This window comes from Thalassophryne amazonica, chromosome 8, assembly GCF_902500255.1.
Source record: "Thalassophryne amazonica chromosome 8, fThaAma1.1, whole genome shotgun sequence".
In the NCBI taxonomy this organism is placed as follows: Eukaryota; Metazoa; Chordata; class Actinopteri; order Batrachoidiformes; family Batrachoididae; genus Thalassophryne; species Thalassophryne amazonica.
In genome coordinates this window covers 114,003,864-114,027,545 of record NC_047110.1, presented here as the reverse complement: position 1 = coordinate 114,027,545, position 23,682 = coordinate 114,003,864, and the positions used below count along the sequence as shown (strand labels likewise).

Here is a 23,682-nt window from a genome sequence, read left to right as displayed (position 1 = left end):
ACGAAGTGCCGGGGCCGGTACATAGGGTTTAATTAGGTCAGCTAAATAGGGAGGTGCCAGTCCATGAACAATTTTATAGGCTAGTAGGAGAACTGTAAAATCTGATCTAACGGACAGGAAGCCAGTGAAGAGACGCCAAAATGGGTGTAATGTGGTCAAACTTTCTGCTTTGTGTCAAAAGTCTGGCAGCAGCATTTTGAGACCCCTAATGCTGGACTGCAGTAAACCAGAAAATAGAACACTGCAGTATTCCAATCTAGAAGAGACAAACGCATGAATCATCCCATTGTCCCATCCTGTCTATGGATAGGACTCCATCAGACTATCACCCTTTAAACTGCAGTCAAAGAATCAAAGTTCTCAAAGTGGATCCACGTGACCATGCTCTCTCCAACTTGGAGGTCATGGTAAAAACTCACACGTTTGGTCAGAAATCGTTTACAATTGTTGCTGAGATTTAAGGGAAAAGCAAAGATTTTTATTCCTTATTTGTTTTTAGTGTTTCTCTTTCACGGGTCATAAAGCTTCACTAATCAGTTCTCACTGGCCTGAAGCACCTGCAGCTGGAAGTAAACCTTCCGTGCAGGAACTGAAGCGCCGAGTCGGTGCAGCTTGAAGTTTTCAGATGATGAGGCGACTGTGTGGGAAGATTAAAACATTTGTCTTCTGCCGCAGGATTCCAAGAAACAAACATCAGGCGACTTATCTGCTGCTGGCAGCCGCGCGTGGGCCCCCTCGCTGCGAGCCCAGGGGGCGGCAGCAGCGACACACTTCATTACACAAACAGCAAAAAAAACCAGAGCCACAAAAACACACATTTGTCCAAAGTCAGAGGAGCACGACACATCCTGTCAGTCAGCTGGAAATGATTCTGTCAAAACCACTGCTTGTTCAGCTCTGAAACTCTGGGTTCTGCTGATCTGGATCAGGACCAGACAACCTCCAGTTCTGGGCAACATCAGCATATTTTAACAGAGCCGGGTGGGGTTGCATCCCTTTACAAACATGCTTAGCAGACCCACAACCCACCACCGCTCAAACACGTGCGACCTTTATGACATCACACAGATTTAACATCAATAAATCTTTGTGATTTTTGAGGTTTAAATTCTCCCATCGCTGGACATGAACATGCTGGACATGAACAAACCAGAGGACTGAGGGTCTCTGAAGGACGGCGGCTGGTGCAGTGCTGCACAGCGGCGCCTGGGTCCAAAACCGAAGCAGCTCGCATGGGGCAGGCACCTGGAACACCTTTCCCCTTGGGATGCCCATCTTCATCTGCTGTTCGTGTAAAAGTCCACACTGCAGTGGACGCTCTGTCCAAGGTGTGAAGACCTGGAAGTGTCCGGGGGCCTCATGTACAAAGGCTGTGTACGCACCAAAACATGGCGGACATCCTTCTCTCCACGCTAATGTTCAGATGTATCAAAAGTGAAATGACTATGGAAATGTGAGGGGTGCCCCACGCCAAGTTCATGGCTGGCACGTACGTTTCTACAGCTATAGTTCCTCTAAATTGGCCCCACCCCAAATACGTTTTCATATTTAAATGGGGCCGTGGGCAGGGAGGAGTTTGGTATTTCTGCATGTGCACTCAATCCATGCGTATGCACACTTTGATACATCTGGATATGTTTGCGCATAAGACATTTTCTGGGTTTTAGCGTAAAGCCATGTTTCAGTAGGAAATCCATGGAAGTCTTTGTACATGAGGATCCAGATCCCTGTGGGTGGACACGCATACTTTTGGTCTGGTCGTCCCAGAGGAAGACCGCCTCCTTCCAATCGGACTTTGTCTCAGCTCAGACTGCAGTAAGTGGTACCTCAGTGAGGGAGACCTTTAGCTCACAGCTTCACTCTGTGATTGTCAGCTGCTCCAGAGGCGCCGCTCGGCTGGTTGTGGATGATTTCAAAGACTACACGGACTGCATCGGCCCTCATGCATCCGATGCGTGTACTTTACTTTGCACACTGTCGGGGTTTCCTCCTTCTAGGATGTTGGACGTCTAGAGTGCAAGAGTTCTGGTGGCTGAGCTGCAAAACGACTGAACCTCAGTGAGATTGCAAAGACAGTCAAACAGCTGAGGGAGGGTCATTTCGGTCAAGCTGCAGGGATCCGAGGTGTTTGGTCTGAAGTCCTCCAGGCGGTTGTTGGTGCTGTTCTCCTGGTGCTGCAGACAGGCAGCCTTTGCTTCCCTTTAGAGACGAGCATCATCTCAACAGACGAAGAAATGAGTTCTGGTGTCTCTGCAGAAGGGAAAGTGTGATGGCCTGGATCACAGTAACTCCAGCAGTGTTACTTGTGTTCAGGATCATCGTGACACAGACTCATGTCAATGTAATGTAGCATTATCCCTTAAGTTAAACTCCTCAGAAATGCTGATCAGCAGGTGGCGCTGCAGTTACCCTCTGTTCCCTTTACAAACTGTCTGTTGACCACAATGGCCTCTCGCAAGATTGTACTACAAACCCGACCCACAAAACATCACCATCAGCGCGGTAAGGTGCGTTTGCTTGAACACTTTGTGATGTGTGTGCCAACGTAACGCCGACTCATCAGTTTGAAACCAGGACACATCAAGTCCAGTTAAGGCTCTGAGCCACGAGATCCAACAGGAACATTAGAACACTGCTGCACGTCATCCACAATCATACAACTGCAGGGTTCAGGAACACCACCAACAGCTTTCATCACCACAGAGTTTAATGTCCGACATTTTTCTGATCCTTATTCCCATTGTCCAGCGGGAATAAGGAGCAGAAAAATGTAAATTTTTCTGCAAGTTAATTAATAAGGGACTGCAAGTTAATTTTTGTCTGTTGGTCCATCTTATTTTCTCCAAAGTTAACTTAAATGAATAAACAGTCAAGACCTTGCAGCACATTTGAGAAGTTTTTGTTGCCCTCTAGTGGGTGATGTGAGTATTTCGGGGCTTCTGGTACATTTCATATTTGAAACTCAAAATTCAGTAAAAAAGAAAACTTTTAAATGTCAGAAATGCATGGGGGGTTTTTTTTGGCACCCAGATCTTTCACGTCCCCGTATTAACGTACAGAAATTTTGAGTTTTACACTTCTTGAGTTTTAAGATACGAATGTTTGCCAGAAGGACGGAATTTCTTTGGACAAGAACAACTTACAGTTATGAAAAATAAAGATTTTTTTTAAGTCCTCAATGGACCAAAAACTACTAAAAGCCAGTTTGTCCAAGTCAAAAACTAAACACGGAACAATAATTTATTTTAAATATAAAATAGTCAGTGTTACATCCTGATGGAGGAAACAGAATCACACGTGTGTCACTTTCATGTGCACTGAATTATTTTTGTTTGAATCTCACTAAATAGGACCTGAATATCTTGAATGAGTTTGCCTTGGTTAAGTTCTAAGAGGACCATGATCAGACTGAAGTCGGGTCTTTCAAGCATCCCAAATGTGTCAGAACTGCCTCAGTCTAGATTTGGTCCAGAAGGGTTTTAGTTCTGAGCTCCGTACTCCTTACCCGAGTACAAGGGCAGATCTTGCTAAATGTGAGGCTGGTAGGGTTTAACCCAACTCTTAGACCCTAACCCTTATGAGAAAAGATCACCACACCTGGAGGACTTCAGAAGATTCGAGCCAGTGGCACTGACTTCACATCTGATGAAGACCCTGGAAAGGCTGGTCCTTGGGCATCTCTGGCCCCTGGTGAATTCATCAATGGATCCACTTCAGTTTGCGTACCAGCCTGGTGTCAGAGTGGACAATGCTGTCATCTACCTCCAACATAAAGCTCTCTGGAAAAGCCTGGGAGCACTGCGAGAATCATGGATTTTTTTTTTTTTTTTTCCCCCAGTGCTTTCAAAACCATACAGCTGGTGCTTCTGAGGGGACAAGCTGGAGCTCACAGGTGTGGACCCCCACCTCTCACCATGGATCTTGGACTACCTCACAGAATAACCACAGTATGTCAGGGCTAGGGACTGTGTCTCTGACATGATCAGCTGCAGCACTGGGACCCTGCATGGAACCATCTTGGCTCCCTTTCTTTTCACCCTTGACACCGCAGACTTCATGTATATCTCTGTCAACTGTCATCTGCAAAGGTTCTCTGATGACTCTGCAATCGTCGGCCTCATCACTGACGAGGATGATGGAGAGTACAGAGAGGTGACCCAGGACTCTGGACTAGTGTCAGAAGAACCACCTCCAGATCAATGCAGGGAAAACCAAAGAGCTGCTGGTGGACTTCCGTAATGCACAGACGCTCTCCACCAACACCGGTGAAGAGCCAGCCAACAGATATTGGACTCTTACAAGTACCTGGGTGTTCACCTAAACAATAAACTGGACTGGTCAAACAACACTACTGCACTTTATAAGATAAGCCAGAGCAGACGCTACCTGCTGAGGCCCCTTAGGTCCTTTGACGTGCAGGGGGCACTCCTGAGGACATTCTGTTTTGACTCTGTTGAGCATGACAGCTCATACATTTGTTTTTGAGATAAATGCTCTTCTTGATACTTCTGTAGGAAACTGAAATCGGCATTCTGTGGACAAGGTGGTCTTTGAACTCTGCGTCTGATTCAGGATTGGGGAAGGAAGAGGCATCATTTCCTGGTATTGTGCTGCTGGAAGACAGCAGCTGATCACAAATCAGTTACGAGGACTCCAGGTTTGGTGTTAAAGTCGAACCCTGACAGTGTCAAACCAGCAGGGAGGTTCTGTACCGCAACCAGTTTAGACCCAATCACGCAGAACGTAGAAACTAAGAACTAAAACCGTCACTCTGAGTCCCAGCAGGTGCCCATTTGGACCTCTGCTGATGTTTTCCTGTTGCCCTTTTCTTTGTGAGAGGGTTACTCTGACACGGTTCCTCAGTCTTCTACTCTGATCCCTGATCCTGATCTGAATCTCTGCCGCTAAGGGCTCGGGGTTTTATCATCTTCAGTTTGTCGGTTCCACTGGATTTCGTCACAATTACAGGATCAAAGGAATCAGGATCAAGCGGCACACTGACCTTTGACCTCAGGCTGCAACAATTCATTGATAAACATTGATCATTTTGATCAATTAATTTATAACAAATATTGATTAGCTGGATCAGTGATCAGCTGCAGTTATTGTTTTTGAGACTAAAGGATTGTTGTTAAAAAGGGGTGGAGCCTTCTGTTGGCTCTGTGTGTCTGGTTTGTTTACGTTCAGGTCAGTTTTCTGAAAGCCAAAGAAAATATGCAAGAAAACAATCAACTAAACGGATATTTAAGAAATGGGGAGAGGAGGAATAAAACTTTGATCCTGACTGATACTTGCTTTGTTCATGTAATTAGGACCAACGGAATCTAGATCAAAGGATCTTGCATACAATGACCGTTTTTGTAATTTTGTCTTTGATCCAAGAGTCTAGATATTGTTTCAGTTTCAATTTTCAGAAATATCAAATTTACATAACCATTTATGAACCACAGAGGTTTTGTTTTTAAACAGTTCCTCTAAGTAGCTGACAAAGTAAATATCAGGATCATTTTCAATACAAATAATCACTTTTACAGCCAGGTTTCTTTAGACAAGTCAGAGGATGAACACAGTTATTTCAGAAATACAAACAGTGTGGTACTGTACGATGAATCTGTCTGTAGGAGACAGATCTCAAAAACTGAGTGTCCTGTGGGAAGGAGATTAGTGAGAGAAGCCACCAAGACATCCAAACAACTCTGAAGGGAGTTTAGTGAGGGAGGCCACAAGCCACCTAAACAACTCGGACGGGACTTTAGTGAGGGAGGCCACAAGATGCCCAAACAACTGTGAAGGGAGTTTAGTAAGGGAAGCCACCAAGACACCCAAACAACTGCAAAGGGAGTTTAGTAAGGGAAGCCACCAAGATGCCCTAACAACTGCGAAGGGAGTTTCGTGAGGGAGGCCACAAGATGCCCAAACAACTCTGAACATAGATTAGTGAGGGAGGCCACGAGCCATCCAAACAACTGAGAGAGAGTTTAGTGAGTGAAGCCACAGTACACACAAACAACTAGTGAGGGAAGCCACAAGCCATCCAAACAACTGAGGGAGTTTAGTGAGTGAAGCCACAGGACAATCCAAGTAACTCTGCAGGGAATTTTGTAAGGGAAGCCACAAGGCACCCAAACACCTCTGAAAGCAATTTAGAAAAGGAAGCCACAAGACACCCAAACAACTGTGAAGGGAGTTTAGTGAAGGAAGCCACAAGACACCCAAACAACTGAAGGGAGTTTAGTGAGAGAAGCCACAAGACACCCAAACATCTCTGAAGCGAGATTAGTGAGAGAAGTCACAAGACAACCGACCACCTCTGAAGGTAATTTAGTGAGGGTAGCCACAAGACCCCCAAACACCTCTAAAGGGAATTTAGTGAGGGAAGCCATGAGCCATCTAAACAACTTGGAAGGACTTATCTGCTTCTGCTGGTGTGACTGGAGAAACAGTGCTCTAGATGAACTAAGTTAACCAAAGTAACTAAGCTTCTCCCTTTTTTCCTCGGGGTTGTCACAGCAGATCTGATGTGGATCTGCATGTTGATTTGGATCAAGTTTGATGCAGAATGCCCTTCCTGACGTCAGAGGACAGAGTCTGGTGGTCTGAAACATTCAAACAAAAGTTCGACCTTTCTGGTTGTTCTAGAACATCTATAAATATCAAAGTGGTTTTTGATGATGATTCAGTTCTTCAGCTCATAGCGTTAAAGCTCAAACATTACGGCTGAAGGAGGACGTGAGGCGGCGAGTGCTGCCGGACTGGACAGACCAGCAGAAACACGTGTGACGATGACGAACCTCAACGAGACGCTGGACTGCAGACACTGGCAGAGGGTGGATAAGAGGTGCAGGGCGCCATCATCACATGACCAGAGTCCCTCCTCTGCACGTATCCAAACCATCTCGTCTCACCCCTCTGACTGTCTCCAAACCGTCCCTGTTCATTCCTCATCCTGTCCGTCCTCGTCACGGCACCATCCCGCCTGCACGCCGCGATAGAACAGAGTCTCTGCTGCAGGTCAAAGGTTACCAGCAAGGTTGATTCGGTCCAGGGTCCGGTCAGGAAGTGACTGCTTTATTACATCTTACAGGTCGACCAATAAAAACACTGTGCTGACAATCTGAGCCACAAACACTCAAATCATTCAGTGTCAGGGGCGAGCGCAGAGCTCTATTACCCACAACCCCCAGCTGCTCTCAAGGCAAGCAAAAAACATCCTATCACTAAACACCTGTGGGTGTCGGCTTCAGAGCCTGCACGCTGCCGTTCAACAGACGGTGACGAGAACCTGAATGTGCCAGCTGACAGTAGACGACAACTCCCAAGAGCCTTTGCAGCAGGCTGACGAAACCTCTCGAAGGGCTTCATTAGTCAGTCAAAGCAGCGAGCGGAGCCGCAGCGTGGTCACGTGACGCCAGACGCCTAAACAGTCACTCATCAAGCAGACCCCGAAGACAGAACGTCTCTGGCCAAACATCAAACAGTTGAACCAGCATCTGCAGGACAGCCGCCAGAGGTCAACCTGCTGAAGGACGTCACACACCGTGACCCACCGGCCACTTCATTAGGTACACACTGCTTAGGAAACAGAAAACACATTTTAACGATTCCGAGTAGGCACACAAACTCCCCATCTCACAGAATCAGGGATTAAAGCAAAAACAAAAGGAGGACACCGTGACCTCTGCCCTCCACACCACGCCGGCTCACCTGGAGCAGCAGAGTAACTACGCCCGACTTCTCTTCATGGATTACAGTTCAGCATTCAACGCCATCCTCCCCCGTGGCCTTGTGAGGAAACTACTGAACCTCGGTCTCCCTCATTCCACATCTCTGGATTAAGGACTTTGTCAGATCGCTCACACAGAGCACCCTAGGCCGAAGATCGATGATCAATTTTATGATCGTATCATCTGATCTGAGGCTACGTGTTCTGGACACTTGGGTGAAGAGAGCAGCAGAGCTGTCAATTGATCATCTGGTGGTGAGTTGGATCAAAGGGTGGGGGATGACTTTGGACAGACCAGGGAAGCCCAAACGGATAGTGCAGGTGAACTGGGAAAGTCTGGAGGAGTCCACTGTCCGACAGATCTTCAACTCACACCTCCGGCGGAGCTTTTTGAGCATCCTTATGGAGGTTGGGTGCATTGAACCAGAAGGGGCAATGTTCAAAGCTTCCATTGCTGAAGAATCAGCGGGGAGCTGTGGCCTGAAGGTCTTAGGGGCCTCAATGGGTGGCAAGCCTTGAACACCGTGATGGACACCGGTGGTCGGGGAAGCAGCTTAACTGAAGGAGTCTTTCCAGGATATTTTATCTCTCAGAACTCCGGAGGCCATTGCAAGGTAGCGACAGGTCCAAAGGGCAGCAGCGTCTGCTGTGGGGGAGGCAAAGCAGTGGGTGTGGGAGGAGTCTAGAGAAACCATGGAGAAGAACTTTTGGCTGGCACCAAGGTGCTTCTGGCAGACTGTGAGGCACCTCAGGAGGGAAAAATGGGGAACTATCCAAGCTGTCTACAGTTAGGATGGGACTCTGTTGATCTCAACTGAGGATGTAATCCACTGCTGGAAGAAACACTTTGAGGAACTCTTGCATCAGACCAGATAGTCTATAGTAGGGGCAGAGCTGGAAGCTAATGGAAGATTATCACCATTATCACATTGAAAGGAGCCAGCTGAGGTGGTTTGGGGATTTGGTAAGGATGCCTCCTTGTTAAAATTATTATTGATCTGACATAGTTAAGGTTTTATTAGTGCATTTTATATAATGCCATCCTCAGAAAGAGATTTCAGGAGCATTTTTTTGGGGGGGGGCATTTGTTGTTAATGTGTCGTGGGTCTGTAATTGTGTTCTTACAACCCCAATTCCAATGAAGTTGGGACGTTGTCTAAAATGTAGATAAAAACAGAATACAAAGATTTGCAAATCCTCTTCAACCTACATTCAATTGAATACACCACAAAGACAAGATATTTAATGTTCAAACTGATAAACTTTGTTTTTGTGCAAATATTTGCTCATTTTGAAATGGATGCCTGCAACACGTTTCAAAAAAGCTGGGACAGTGGTATGTTTACCACTGTGTTACATCATCTTTCCTTCTAACAACACTCAATAAGCGTTTGGGAACTGAGGACACTAATTGTTGAAGCTTTGTAGGTGGAATTCTTTCCCATTCTTGCTTAATGTACGACTTCAGTTGTTCAACAGTCCGGGGTCTCCGTTGTCGTATTTTGCGCTTCATAATGTGCCACACATTTTCAGTGGGCGACAGGTCTGGACTGCAGGCAGGCCAGTCTAGTACCCGCACTCTTTTACTACGAAGCCACGCTGTTGTAACACGTGCAGAATGTGGCTTGGCATTGTCTTGCTGAAATAAGCAGGGACGTCCCTGAAAAAGACGTTGCTTGGATGGCAGCATGTGTTGCTCCAAAACCTGGACGGACCTTTCAGCATTGATGGTGCCATCACAGATGTGTAAGTTGTCCATGCCATGGGCACTAACACACCCCCATACCATCACAGATGCTGGCTTTTGAACTTTGTGCTGGTAACAATCTGGATGGTCTTTTTCCTCTTTTGTCCAGAGGACACGACGTTCATGATTTCCAAAAACAATCTGAAATGTGGACTCAGACCACAGCACACTTTTCCACTTTGTGTCTCTCCATTTCAAATGAGCTCGGGCCCAGAGAAGGCGGCGGTATTTCTGGATGTTGTTGATGTTTGGCTTTCACTTTGCATGGTAGAGTTTTAACTTGCACTTGTAGATGTAGCGATGAACTGTGTTAACTGACTATAGTTTTCTGAAGTGTTCCTGAGCCCACGCGGTAAGATCCTTTACACAATGATGTCGGTTTTTAATGCAGTGCAGCTTGAGGGATCAAAGGTCACGGGCATTCAATGCTGGTTTTCGGCTTTACCGCTTACATGTAGAAAGTTCTCCAGATTCTCTGAATCTTCTGATTATATTATGGACTGTAGATGATGGAATCCCTAAATTCCATGCAAGTGAACATTGAGAAACATTGTTAAACTACTGGACTATTTTTTCACACAGTTGTTCACAAAGTGGTGATCCTCACCCCATCTTTGCTTGTAAACGGCTGAGACTTTTGGGGATGCTCCTTTTATACCCAATCATGACACTCCCTCACGATCAAAATGAGCAAATATTTGCACAAAACAATAAAGTTTATCAGTTTGAACATTAAATATCTTGTCTTTGTGGTGTATTCAACTGAATATAGGTTGAAGCGGATCTGCAAATCATTGTACGTATTCTGTTTTTATTTACATTTCACATAACGTCCCAACTTCATTGGAATTGGGGTTGTATACAAAACAAAGTGGTTTTGGAGAGACCAGCCACTGACATTACAGCGCAGCTCCACTGTGATTGGCTGTCAAGTCCACCACTCAAAAACAAAACGGAAGAGGTTGAAACAGAATGTGAGTTTTTAACCTCTCAAAATAGGTCAAGGTTAGCCATCTTCAAACTTGTCCAAGGTCTGTGTCCCAAGAATGTTCCCTGTGAATTTGAAGACTGTGGCAGTAATAGAACTGGACTTATGCTAAAGACAGAGACAGACGCCAAGTCTTCGTAATACCCGATGGCCATTTGTTGGCCTCAGGTAATAATAATAATAATAATAATAAAGGATTATTAACCGAGTGCTAAGTCTGTAGGGGAAAATAATGGGAGATCCATAGTTACACCTCAATCTGAAATTTACCATACAGACTGAGCAAGCAGGGTTAATAACTTATTATATAGCTACAATATAAATAAATAAATACACAAACTTACGGTATCACCCAAATATGAAAGCTGCTGATGGTTTTGGCCTCACAGCCCAACCTGTTGTCAGGGTTTGAGTTTGGCCCTGTTTTAGTTTCATTTGCTGGTTCACTTTGTCAGGTTGTTTTCCACGTTTGGTTATTCTCTTGCTGGGGTTTTGTGTGTTAGGGTTCTTCTGTCCCCATCTCTCTTCTCTGTCTCTCCTGGTTCTCAGTGGTGGGTGTTTCCCCTCACTGACCATCCCCTCATTCTGGTGTGTTCCACACACACCTGCGTCCAATCTGCACCTCATCACCTGTGTGTGTATGTGTGTATATATAGCTCTCCAGAGTCCTCAGTCCTTCACCAGATTGATGTGCCTAGTGCCTCTTTCCAGCTCAGTTCTTGTATTTTTGCCTTGCTTTGTTTGCCTCATTGTGCTTTTGACTGCCTGCCTGTGCACCTCGACTATGTCCTTGCCTGATGTTTGTGATACTGTTGCTCTGTTTGGACGCGCAGTGTCGCTGCCATATAATAATTATTATTGTCGCTTCTTTAGAATCGCTAAGATTTTGCAGCAGTAAAGCTTCCAGATGAACACGCAAAGCAAAGTAATTCTGCACATTTAACCAAATCACTGCAGCACAAATCAAACAAATGTCTCCACAGAGCCGCAACGCAGCTGGAAATAAGGTTCACCCATTTAACAGCTTCTGATCGCCAATAAAAGTTCAGTCTTTACCTGTAACTACGAACGCCAATCAGCTCAACAACAACAACAACATTAGAGTTAACATGTAATAACATGTAACTAATTAATAGCCAACTCAGCAATGGCAATGTCACAGTTAACAGGTAATAACTAATAACTGACTTAACTGCAATCACAGTTAACATGTAATAACTAATAACCAACTCAATGGCAATGTTATAATGTAATAACACCGTAATAACAGACTCAATGGCAACGTCACAGTTAACATGTAATAACTCACTCAACAGCAGCATCAGTTAACATGTAATAACATGGTAATAACTAATTGACTCAACAGCAGCATCAGTTAACATGTAATAAGGTACTCCATACACACCGGGAGCAAATAGGGGATTAAGGACCTTGCCCAAGGGTCCTTAGTGATTTTCCGATCAGGCTGGAATTTGAACCGAGGTTCCTCTGGTCTCGAGCCCAACGCTTAATCACTAGACCATCACCTTCCCAGCTCGCAACCATAGGTGAGGATAGCAGAGTAAATCGACTGGTAAACAGTGCCTCGCCTTCTGGCTCTGCTCCTTTTCCACGATGGCTCGGTACAGCAGCTGTAAAGTTTCAGTTGCCACCCCAATCCATCCATTGAGCTCCTGCTCAAATTTATCCCCACTCGTGAACAAGACCCCGAGATACTTAAACTGTTAATCCACTTGAGGCAGTAACTCTCCCGTGACCCAGAGGGGACAATCCACTGTTTTCCGACAGAGGACTATGGTCTCAGATTTGGAGGTGCTGGTTCTCATCCCAGTCGCTTCATACTCGGCCTCAAACCTGCTCAGCACGCATCAGAGGTCATTGCATGATGAAGCTAATAGAACCACATCACCTACAAGAAACAGATGTCACCAAATTGGACACCCTCCGGTCCTGACAGGGTAAAACACTCACCAAGAACAGGTCCGATGTAATACTGAGAATGTGGACACATCCACTTTGGTCATATAGAGGCTGGATCGCACACTGCCGTGAATCTGGTACCCCACACTCCCACAGCACCTCCCACAGGACACCTCAAGGGACCCGGTCATATGCCTTTCACAAGTCCACAAAACACATGTAGACTACTTGGTCATACTCCCAAGACCACCTACAAATGTCCTTGCAAGGGTAAAGAGCTGGTCCACTGTTCCACAGCCAGGATGTAATGGTCAGTCTCCTGTCTAGTACCCTGCATAGAGTTTCCCAGGGAGGCTGAGAAGTGTGACTTCTCTATAACTTAGCAGCACAGTCTCATTTGAGGGCGGGTGCTAAAGGGTTAAAAGATGACACAAACACTAATCCTACATCCGGGGACGGCCCCCGTATATCCCCATCAGAAACACTGCACTTTCTCTGAGTTTTTGGGTAAATTACATGCAAACAAAGTGAAAATGCAAAGAAAAAGTGATGATGTGGTGGAAAGTGAAAGTTTGTTTATGACCCGAAGCTCAAACATGTTGAGGCGGTTTTGCAGGCGAGAGAACACAGCTACTCTGGTTAGGTGTATAGGCTAAAACTTACCGACACAACTTGTCCCATTTGTCTTCTCTTCCCTTCTCCACTGCACTTTTCTGGACTGTTTCAGTGATTGCAGCTAAAAACAAAACAGCACACCGTTTTACCATGTGAAGAAATGCTGTGTTTGTGTTGAGCGTCCACCCCCGCCAACTTGCCACCGAGTTTTTTTGACTACCTTGGTGACTTTCCGCTAGGGTGATGGCACCAGATCTGTCCGAGTCTTCAATCCCTACCTCCTTGATGGAAGGCATGTCAGTAGGACTGAGCACCTCAAAGTGTTCTTTCCACCATGTGACAATATCCTCAAACCGCAGAGGCGGAGGGAAGCGTTTTGTGCTATTACACATTCTGCCAAGAGGAGGTCGGAGGCCGTTTCGCCTTATTACGCGTGTTAACCGAAAGTGGGCCGGAGGCCGTTATTACACGTGTTAACAGAGGAAGTCAGATGTTACGTAGAGGCATCAAACAGCAGTGGCTAAATTTCAATGACTTGACTTTAAAAAGTCAAGTTTGGAGGCAGATCTAAATGTGATTCAAAATGTTCTCAGAGTTTTAAAGAACTGCCTTATGACATCATAAAGATCTGTCTACAGACAGGTTGGCTGATGGAAGTTTTATTTGGGTTATTTGTCTGTGGGTGTAGAGGCAGGAAGAAGGTCCCAGTTCAAAACCCACACAATGCCTGTTCTGCATACTTGTCCATCTAGACTTAATAGGAGCATCCTGTGCAAAAAATGTGCCAAATTAAAGTTAAAGGGTCACTGGTCATTGTGGCAAACAACCAAAATAGTCTGCTGCATGGGGAAGATGTCCAACAAAATCATTCAGGTGTCCAGACAAATTCAGACCTTTCATCTTCCTGCAGACAGTTCATGGGGGTTTGACATCTATGTGGTCAAACTTCAGAGTCTGACATCCTGCCGAGGAGGAGGAGAGTTATATAACCATATGACAGGGAGCCTGACAGAGGAAGGAAAGATGACAAAGAAGAATGGAAGTCGCCTCCAGAAAATGAGCCCAAAATAAATAAATACAGGAGACTACACATGTAGGTTTTCTGTAATATGCAGCTGTCAGAGGATTAAGGATGTGTGGGGCTCTGATGAAAAGGGATTTCTGTGCCGACGGCTTCCCTGTTCGCTCCAACACCAGCACCAAAACACAGACCAGCTTCAGGCCCACCAACATGTTTCAACATCCGGGCCCAGCCATCAAACCGAAAATAAATAAATATCACAGCTGTCAAACTGAAAATAAATACAAATAAATCACAACATCCGGCCCCAGCCATCAAACCAAAAATAAATACAAATAAATAAATCACAACATCTGGCCCAGCCATCAAACCGAATAAACAAAAATAAATGAATTAAAAAAAAAAAAAAAAATCACAGCCATCAAAACCGAAAAATAAATAAAAATCACAACATCTGGCCCAGCCATCAAAACCAAAAAACAAATAAATAAAACCCCTCCTTTCAGGGTGCTAGAAAGGAGGGTTCGTGGCCGATAGTCGAACCTCTGATTAAACAGAAAACAATGTGGATTCCATCCTGGCTGTGGAACAATTGACCAGCTCTTCACTCTCACAAGGATCCTGGAGGGGGCCTGGGAGTATGTCCATCCAGTCTACATGTGTTTTGTGGACTTGGAGAAGGTGTATGATTGGGTACCCCAGGAGATACTGTGGGAGGTGATGCGGGAGTATGGAGTGAGGGGGTCCCTTCTCAGGACCATCCAATCTCTGTACTCACAAAGCGAGAGCTGTGTTCAGGTGCTCGGCAGTAAGCCGGACTTGTTTCTGGTGGGGGTTGGCCTCCACCAGGGACGCGCCTTGTCACCAATCCTGTTTGTGATATTCATGGACAAGATATCGAGGTGTACTCAGGGGGAGGAGAGTTTCCAGTTTGGTGGGCTCAAGGTCTCATCACTGCTTTTTGCAGATGATGTGGTCCTGTTGGCTTCATCAGCCTGTGACCTCCAACACTCACTGGATCGGTTTGCAGCCAAGTGTGAAGCAGGTGGGATGAGGATCAGCACCTCTAAATCTGAGGTCATGGTTCTCAGCAGGAAATAGATGGATTGCCTTCTCCGGGTAGGGAATGAGGTCTTACCCCAAGTGAAGGAGTTCAAGTACCTCGGGGTCTTGTTCATGAGTGAGGGGACAATGAAGCGTGAGATTGGCCGGAGAATCGACGCAGCAGGGACAGTGCTGCATTCGCTCTACCGTACTGTTGTGACAAAAAGGAAGCTGAGCCAAAAGGCGAAGCTCTCAATCTACTGGTCAATCTTCGTTCCTACTCACACCTGTGGTTATGAGTGTTGGGTCATGACTGAAAGAACTAGACCGCGGGTACAAGCAGCCAAAATGGGCTTCCTCAGGAGGGTGGCTGGTGTCTCCCTTAGAGATAGGGTGAGACATTCAGTCATCCGTGGGGAGCTCGGAGTAGAGTCGCTGCTCCTTCGCGTTGAAAGGAGCCAAATGAGGTGGTTCGGGCACCTGGTGAAGATGCCCCCTGGGCACCTCCCAATGGAGGTGTTCCAAGCACATCCACCTGGGAGGAGACCCCGGGGAAGACCCAGGACTAGATGGAGAGATTATATCTCCACACTGGCCTGGGAATGCCTTGGGATCCACCAGTCAGAGGTGGTCAATGTGGCATGGAAAAGGGAAGTCTGGGATCCCCTGCTGGAGCTGCTGCCCCCGTGACCCAAACCCAGAAAAGCGGTTAAAGATGTATGTATGCATAAAAATCTTAACATCCGGACCAAAATAAATAATCAATTTAGTAAGTAAGCAAGTAAATTTTACTTATAAAGTACAACAGATTCCACTGATCAAAGTGCTGTACAGAAAGTAGATAAACAACTAAAAACAAAGTGCATCATAAAAACAATAATATTAAAAAGAACAGCAAGGCACAAAATCACAGAATATCACAGGAAATTTAAAAATATATATTAGATTAGATTAATTCATTCATTGGGGGGCTGGAAATGCCAGAGAATACAAACACCACAACATCTCACCTCAAACTGTCAAACTTACAGGGTCACCATGACATTAACACACACACACGGCATCAGCAAGATAAATTGAAATATATAAAGAGCCAATCATGTTCCCAGATGTTCCCACAGCAACATAAAAAGAAGTTCTGCGGTGCGAAACCCTCACAGCACTTTTGGCGCCACCTGCCATGATGTGGTGTCACTAAGTGTTTCAGTCCCACAGACACACCCACTGCACACGCCCACCACAGAGTGAATTACGGTAAAGGCGCTGAGCGAATGTACGTTCAAGCGTGTACCAACCTCAGCTGGCCTACAATGGACTGAGGTCCCGTTCAGTTCAGAGACTCTAATCCCCTCAAAGTATGGAACCCAGGTACCAGTGTGCCACAGGGCTGGTACAGAACTTAAGACGGTCTCCACGAAAGAAAACAGAAGACCCACCATCCCTTGTCGCCATGGTGTCCCGTTGCCACAGCACCCGTGACATTCAAATACATAAAGGGATCAACTGTGCCGCATGAAGAAAAACAGTCTGTTTCCTCAACAGACAACATGGTCCAAAAACCTGAATCTGGTTCAATGGAGAAACAGGATGAAGACAGAAAGCATGAGGGAAAACAGTGCCACCCAGAGGAAAGCAGCCTCTGTCCCAACGGCGCTGTCAACTGCGTTTGTGTCCAGTCAAACATTTAAAGTCATGACTTTTAAACACTCGCTGCTTTTAGTTCTGTGACACTTTCAGGTTGTTTCTGGGCTGGGTGCAAATGGATCACAGCAACAAAGCGATCGAGTGCGAGTCGCAGCAACAACAAACTGAAACTGATCCAGTGCATCACAACAATAAACTGATCAATAAACTAATCCATAAACCACATGCTTGGCTTGACACAAGAGGCAGTGGTGCATGGTGGGAAGATTTTATTTAGGGTCTGCTCCTTTTTCTGCCCCTGAGCAAGGCAGCGTTTCTACATCTGGAGTTATTCCCCGGGCACCAGACTGTGGCTGCACACTGCCCCTAGTGGTTGGACTGTGTGTCACTATAATTAGGACGTTAAATGTAGAGGACACATTCTGTTATATGTATGTACAAGGACAATAAAGGCTCTATTCTGTTTTACACAGCAGCAAATTATTTTTGGAAACCAGCCTGATAAAAGCCACCCCGGGTTGGCGTAATCGATTGAAATCCTGTCAGCGTAACTCAGAAAGCCCTCTTTCTGTATGTGTGAATTATCAACATGAATACAGCATGCTCTTGAAATGTACTTTAAAATGATTATTTACACATTTACTACACTTTTAGTCTCCTCATCACTGAATACCCCCCCCAAAACAACAATATCTCTGGTGCCGCCTCTGAAAAGGATGAATACTTTGATAAATTGTTTTAGTGCAGCAGATAACTGAACCAATCCTTCACATGGTGATGCAAGCATCAGATTTGGCATGAAGGTTCTTCATAAATCAGTGTTTCAGAAAAAGTGTGGGCCACTTGAAAATCCAATATGACAGCCAGGTAGGGATCAATGAAGAATTACACAGGGTCAAAATTTAAAGATGCTCCAATCATATTGAAAGTTATACCACATTATGTGTCTGATCACAAAGATTCCAAAAAGGTATAGTTTGGGCTATCTGTGACTGAATGACACAGATTCAGTGTCATTCTGACTGAATTCAGCTAGCCTGGCTAGCTGAATTCTACAGCTGGCCAGGCCCCTGTAGTCGGTGCGGACCAAGGTAGCTTGGCCGCCGTTAGTTCCCTTCCAGCAGATCCCAAGCAGCCGGGAAAGCAGGCCGACTGGGTAACTGTGAGGAGGAAGTGTAGCCCTAAACAGAAGCCCCGTGTACACCGCCAACCCGTTCACATTTCTAACCGTTTTTACCCACTCTGCGACACACCCGCCGAGGATCAAACTCTGGTTATTGGACCGGGAGTGACATGTTTAGCCGCATGTTCTCCTTGAATTGCTGGCTGTCTGAGTGGTGTCCAAAAAATGAGGTGGGCTTCATAGATAATTGGCAAAGCTTCTGGGGAAAACCTGGTCTTGTTAGGAGAGACGGCATCCATCCCACTTTGGATGGAGCAGCTCTCATTTCTAGAAATCTGGCCAATTTTATTAAATCTTCCAAACCGTGACTATCCAGGGTTGGGACCAGGAAGCAGAGTTGCAGTCTTACACACCTCTCTGCAGCTTCTCTCCCCCTGCCATCCCCTCATTACCCCATCCCCGTAGAGACGGTGCCTGCTCCCAGACCACCAACAACCAGTAAAAATCTATTTAAGCATAAAAATTCAAAAAGAAAAAATAATATAGCACCTTCAACTGCACCACAGACTAAAACAGTTAAATGTGGTCTATTAAACATTAGGTCTCTCTCTTCTAAGTCCCTGTTAGTAAATGATATAATAATTGATAAACATATTTATTCTGCCTTACAGAAACCTGGTTACAGCAGGATGAATATGTTAGTTTAAATGAGTCAACACCCCCGAGTCACACTAACTGCCAGAACGCTCGTAGCACGGGCCGAGGCGGAGGATTAGCAGTAATCTTCCACTCCAGCTTATTAATTAGTCCAAAACCCAGACAGAGCTTTAATTCATTTGAAAGCTTGACTCTTAATCTTGTCCATCCAAATTGGAAGTCCCAAAAACCAGTTTTATTTGTTATCTATCGTCCTCCTGGCCGTTACTGTGAGTTTCTTTGTGAATTTTCAGACCTTTTGTCTGACTTAGTGCTTAGCTCAGATAAGATAATTATAGTGGACGATTTTAACATCCACACAGATGCTGAGAATGACAGCCTCAACACTGCATTTAATCTATTATTAGACTCAACTGGCTTTGCTCAAAATGTAAATGAGTCCACCCACCACTTTAATCATATCTTAGATCTTGTTCTGACTTATGGTATGGAAATAGAAGACTTAACAGTATTCCCTGAAAACTCCCTTCTGTCTGATCATTTCTTAATAACATTTACATTTACTCTGATGGACTACCCAGCAGTGGGGAATAAGTTTCATTACACTAGAAGTCTTTCAGAAAGCGCTGTAACTAGGTTTAAGGATATGATTCCTTCTTTATGTTCTCCAATGCCATATACCAACACAGGGCAGAGTAGCTACCTAAACTCTGTGAGTGAGATAGAGTATCTCGTCAATAGTTTTACATCCTCATTGAAGACAACTTTGGATGCTGCAGCTCCTCTGAAAAAGAGAGCCTTAAATCAGAAGTGCCTGACTCCGTGGTATAACTCACAAACTCACAGCTTAAAGCAGATAACCCGTAAATTGGAGAGGAAATGGCATCTCACTAATTTAGAAGATCTTCACTTAGCCTGGAAAAAAAAGAGTCTGTTGCTCTATAAAAAAGCCCTCCGTAAAGCTAGGACATCTTACTACTCATCACTAATTGAAGAAATTAAGAACAACCCCAGGTTTCTTTTCAGCACTGTAGCCAGGCTGACAAAGAGTCAGAGCTCTATTGAGCCGAGTATTCCTTTAACTTTAACTAGTAATGACTTCATGACTTTCTTTGCTAATAAAATTTTAACTATTAGAGAAAAAATTACTCATAACCATCCCAAAGACATATTGTTATCTTTGGCTGCTTTCAGTGATGCCGGTATTTGGTTAGACTCTTTCTCTCCGATTGTTCTGTCTGAGTTATTTTCATTAGTTACTTCCTCCAAACCATCAACATGTCTATTAGACCCCATTCCTACCAGGCTGCTCAAGGAAGCTCTACCATTAATTAATGCTTCGATCTTAAATATGATCAATCTGTCTTTATTAGTTGGCTATGTACCACAGGCTTTTAAGGTGGCAGTAACTAAACCATTACTTAAAAAGCCATCACTTGACCCAGCTATCTTAGCTAATTATAGGCCAATCTCCAACCTTCCTTTTCTCTCAAAAATTCTTGAAAGGGTAGTTGTAAAACAGCTAACTGATCATCTGCAGAGGAATGGTCTATTTGAAGAGTTTCAGTCAGGTTTTAGAATTCATCATAGTACAGAAACAGCATTAGTGAAGGTTACAAATGATCTTCTTATGGCCTCAGACAGTGGACTCACCTCTGTGCTTGTTCTGTTAGACCTCAGTGCTGCTTTTGATACTGTTGACCATAAAATTTTATTACAGAGATTAGAGCATGCCATAGGTATTAAAGGCACTGCGCTGCGGTGGTTTGAATCATATTTATCTAATAGATTACAATTTGTTCATGTAAATGGGGAATCTTCTTCACAGACTAAGGTTAATTATGGAGTTCCACAAGGTTCTGTGCTAGGACCAATTTTATTCATTTTATACATGTTCCCCTTAGGCAGTATTATTAGACAGCATTGCTTAAATTTTCATTGTTACGCAGATGATACCCAGCTTTATCTATCCATGAAGCCAGAGGACACACACCAATTAGCTAAACTGCAGGATTGTCTTACAGACATAAAGACATGGATGACCTCTAATTTCCTGCTTTTAAACTCAAATAAAACTGAAGTTATTGTACTTGGCCCACAAATCTTAGAAACATGGTGTCTAACCAGATCCTTACTCTGGATGGCATTACCCTGACCTCTAGTAATACTGTGAGAAATCTTGCAGTCATTTTTGATCAGGATATGTCATTCAAAGCGCATATTAAACAAATATGTAGGACTGCTTTTTTGCATTTGTGCAATATCTCTAAAATTAGAAAGGTCTTGTCTCATAGTGATGCTGAAAAACTAATTAATGCATTTATTTCCTCTAGGCTGGACTATTGTAATTCATTATTATCAGGTTGTCCTAAAAGTTCCCTGAAAAGCCTTCAGTTAATTCAAAATGCTGCAGCTAGAGTACTGACAGGGACTAGAAGGAGAGAGCATATCTCACCCATATTGGCCTCTCTTCATTGGCTTCCTGTTAATTCTAGAATAGAATTTAAAATTCTTCTTCTTACTTATAATGTTTTGAATAATCAGGTCCCATCTTATCTTAGGGACCTCATAGTACCATATCACCCCAATAGAGCGCTTCACTCTCAGACTGCAGGCTTACTTGTAGTTCCTAGGGTTTGTAAGAGTAGAATGGGAGGCAGAGCCTTCAGCTTTCAGGCTCCTCTCCTGTGGAACCAGCTCCCAATTCAGATCAGGGAGACAGACACCCTCTCTACTTTTAAGATTAGGCTTAAAACTTTCCTTTTTGCTAAAGCTTATAGTTAGGGCTGGATCAGGTGACCCTGAACCATCCCTTAGTTATGCTGCTATAGACTTAGACTGCTGGGGGGTTCCCATGATGCACTGAGTGTTTCTTTCTCTTTTTGCTCTGTATGCACCACTCTGCATTTAATCATTAGTGATTGATCTCTGCTCTCTTCCACAGCATGTCTTTTTCCTGGTTCTCTCCCTCAGCCCCAACCAGTCCCAGCAGAAGACTGCCCCTCCCTGAGCCTGGTTCTGCTGGAGGTTTCTTCCTGTTAAAAGGGAGTTTTTCCTTCCCACTGTCGCCAAGTGCTTGCTCACAGGGGGTCGTTTTAACCGTTGGGGTTTTTCCGTAATTATTGTATGGCTTTGCCTTACAATATAAAGCGCCTTGGGGCAACTGTTTGTTGTGATTTGGCGCTATATAAATAAAATTGATTTGATTTGAATGTTATGGAGTTATGGGGTAAAAACAGCAAGAAAGGTAAGAAAGTTCAGTTTCAGTTTGCACGGGAGTCAAAAGTTAAAGTTGCACCAATTTTGGTAAGAAGTGGTGCAAATTATTGGTTGAAATAATAGGATTAATAAATGGAATAGTTTTGACTGTGCTGAATGCTTGGATTGCAGAGTAAATGTCAAACAATGTTGACGTATGTTACCCTGTAATGTGACAACTAAGCATGACACATGGTGCAAACTATTCCTTTTAAAAACCATATTAACTCAACCAATAATTTGCATCACATTTGAGAAAAATTGGAGGAACTTTAACTTTTGACCCCTATACAAACTGAAACTGACCTTTCTTACCATTCTTGCTGTTACTCCATAACATTCGGTCACAGATAGCCCAAACTATACCTTTTTGGAATCTTTGTGATCACACACAATGTGGTATAGCTTTCAATATGATTGGAGCATTTTGAAATTTTGACCCGTGTAATTCTTCATTGACCCCTACCTGGCCGTCATATTGGATTTTCAAGTGGCCCGCAGTTTTTTCTCAAACACTGATTTATGTAGAACATTCATGCCAAATCTGATGCTTGCATAACCATGTGAACAATTCTGGCCAAAAGTCATACTTATCTGCTCCACTATTTTCCAAAACTCCAGACATTCAGGAACTGGAGCAGGATTAACAGAATCATCCTTGAAGAAGTTATATTTAAATTAGGCTGTTTATCGGCTAACGAAAAGTAAGGGAGATATTAACGGCGGAAATAACGTTTAATTTAAACACGTTCTTTCACGGCAGACGAATCACGAGAAAAAGCGACAATTTTTTTTTTTTTTTTTTTTTTTTTAACCAGAAGCCAAACTTCCTTCACATTCCTGTCAAATTTGGGATTCGTCGAATGAAGTAAACTTTTAACAATTAAAATGTCAGTCTGAAAATAACTGATATTATTTTAATATTCTACCTCACATTCACACTCTACGGGGGAATGGTTGAAAAAAGTATCAAACTTTTTTAACACAGCTCAGAATGATCAGCTTCGACCTGCAGAAGCAACAGGAGGCAAAACTCGCCATTTTGTAATTTTCCTAAAAAAAATCGAATGAAATGTTGCGTTAAATCCCCGCCGACCTCACCGGAACGTTAAAGTAATCCAAGCAAACATGCTCGTGTATTTTCCTTTCACGTTTCTGTCACGGAATGACGCGAACCGTTAAATGTAGAGGTTTTTGCGGGGAGTCTGGCGGCGGGTCTCCGCGCAGCGACAGCGGCCTTACCTTCTGCTGCCGCCGGGCCATGTCGACGGGCTGCTTGGCGTTGAACGGGTACGCGATGCAGCGCAGGACGAAGACATAAATCTGCAGTCTGATTTTGCGCTCCTCTTCCTCCCTCCGGAGCCGCCGCTCCTCCTGGTCCTCCTTACCTGGACCGTCACCCGGTTCGGCACTTTCACCGGCAGCCCCAGCAGCAGGTGCGCCGGGCGAACCGCCGCCTTCACCGTCGAAGCTGCCCGGCTTCCCGGCCGCCGAAGCAGGCGGTGTCCTCGTGGTCACCCGGACCTCTGGCTCGGACTCTCCGCCGGACTCTTCGCTGGAGGACGGGTCCAGCATGACTCGGACCGGGACTTAATGACTTTTAGTCGACGTGTCGCTCACGGCTGCCGGGCGCCTCGCTGCCGCAGAACCAGCACTGTTTTCGTTCAGAGTGGGCGGAGTTTGCCCCTTGGAGCGGCTTCGCTCCGTCGCTTTGAAGATCAACGACGGAATGTAGCCACAGAGCACGCGCGCGCGCACACAGGTGAACAACCTGTGGCTGCGCGCGGATCGAGAGTCGCGGAGCGCGAGATGAGTCACTCTGACGGAAGCCTCGTTAATCCTCATTCAGTGTGCACCTGTTTGGGAGACTTTGGAGCATCAGGACCGGTTCGCCTGTTTATGAGCTATTTTAAAAATCGCTCCACGTGTGTCCACTTATCGG

At 44.8% G+C, this 23,682-nt stretch overlaps 1 protein-coding gene across 1 annotated transcript in view; it reads right to left on the bottom strand.

The window, feature by feature from the left end:
- Positions 1–23,458, bottom strand: part of LOC117516352 (calcium-dependent secretion activator 2-like) — a 64,872-nt gene extending 41,414 nt beyond the window's left edge. Inside the window, exon 1 of the mRNA XM_034177311.1 lies at positions 22,983–23,458. Coding sequence (XP_034033202.1) covers positions 22,983–23,315 — 333 coding nt within the window. The 5' untranslated portion in view covers positions 23,316–23,458. The remainder of the gene's footprint in view (positions 1–22,982) is intronic.
- Between the last annotated feature and the right edge of the window lie 224 nt (positions 23,459–23,682).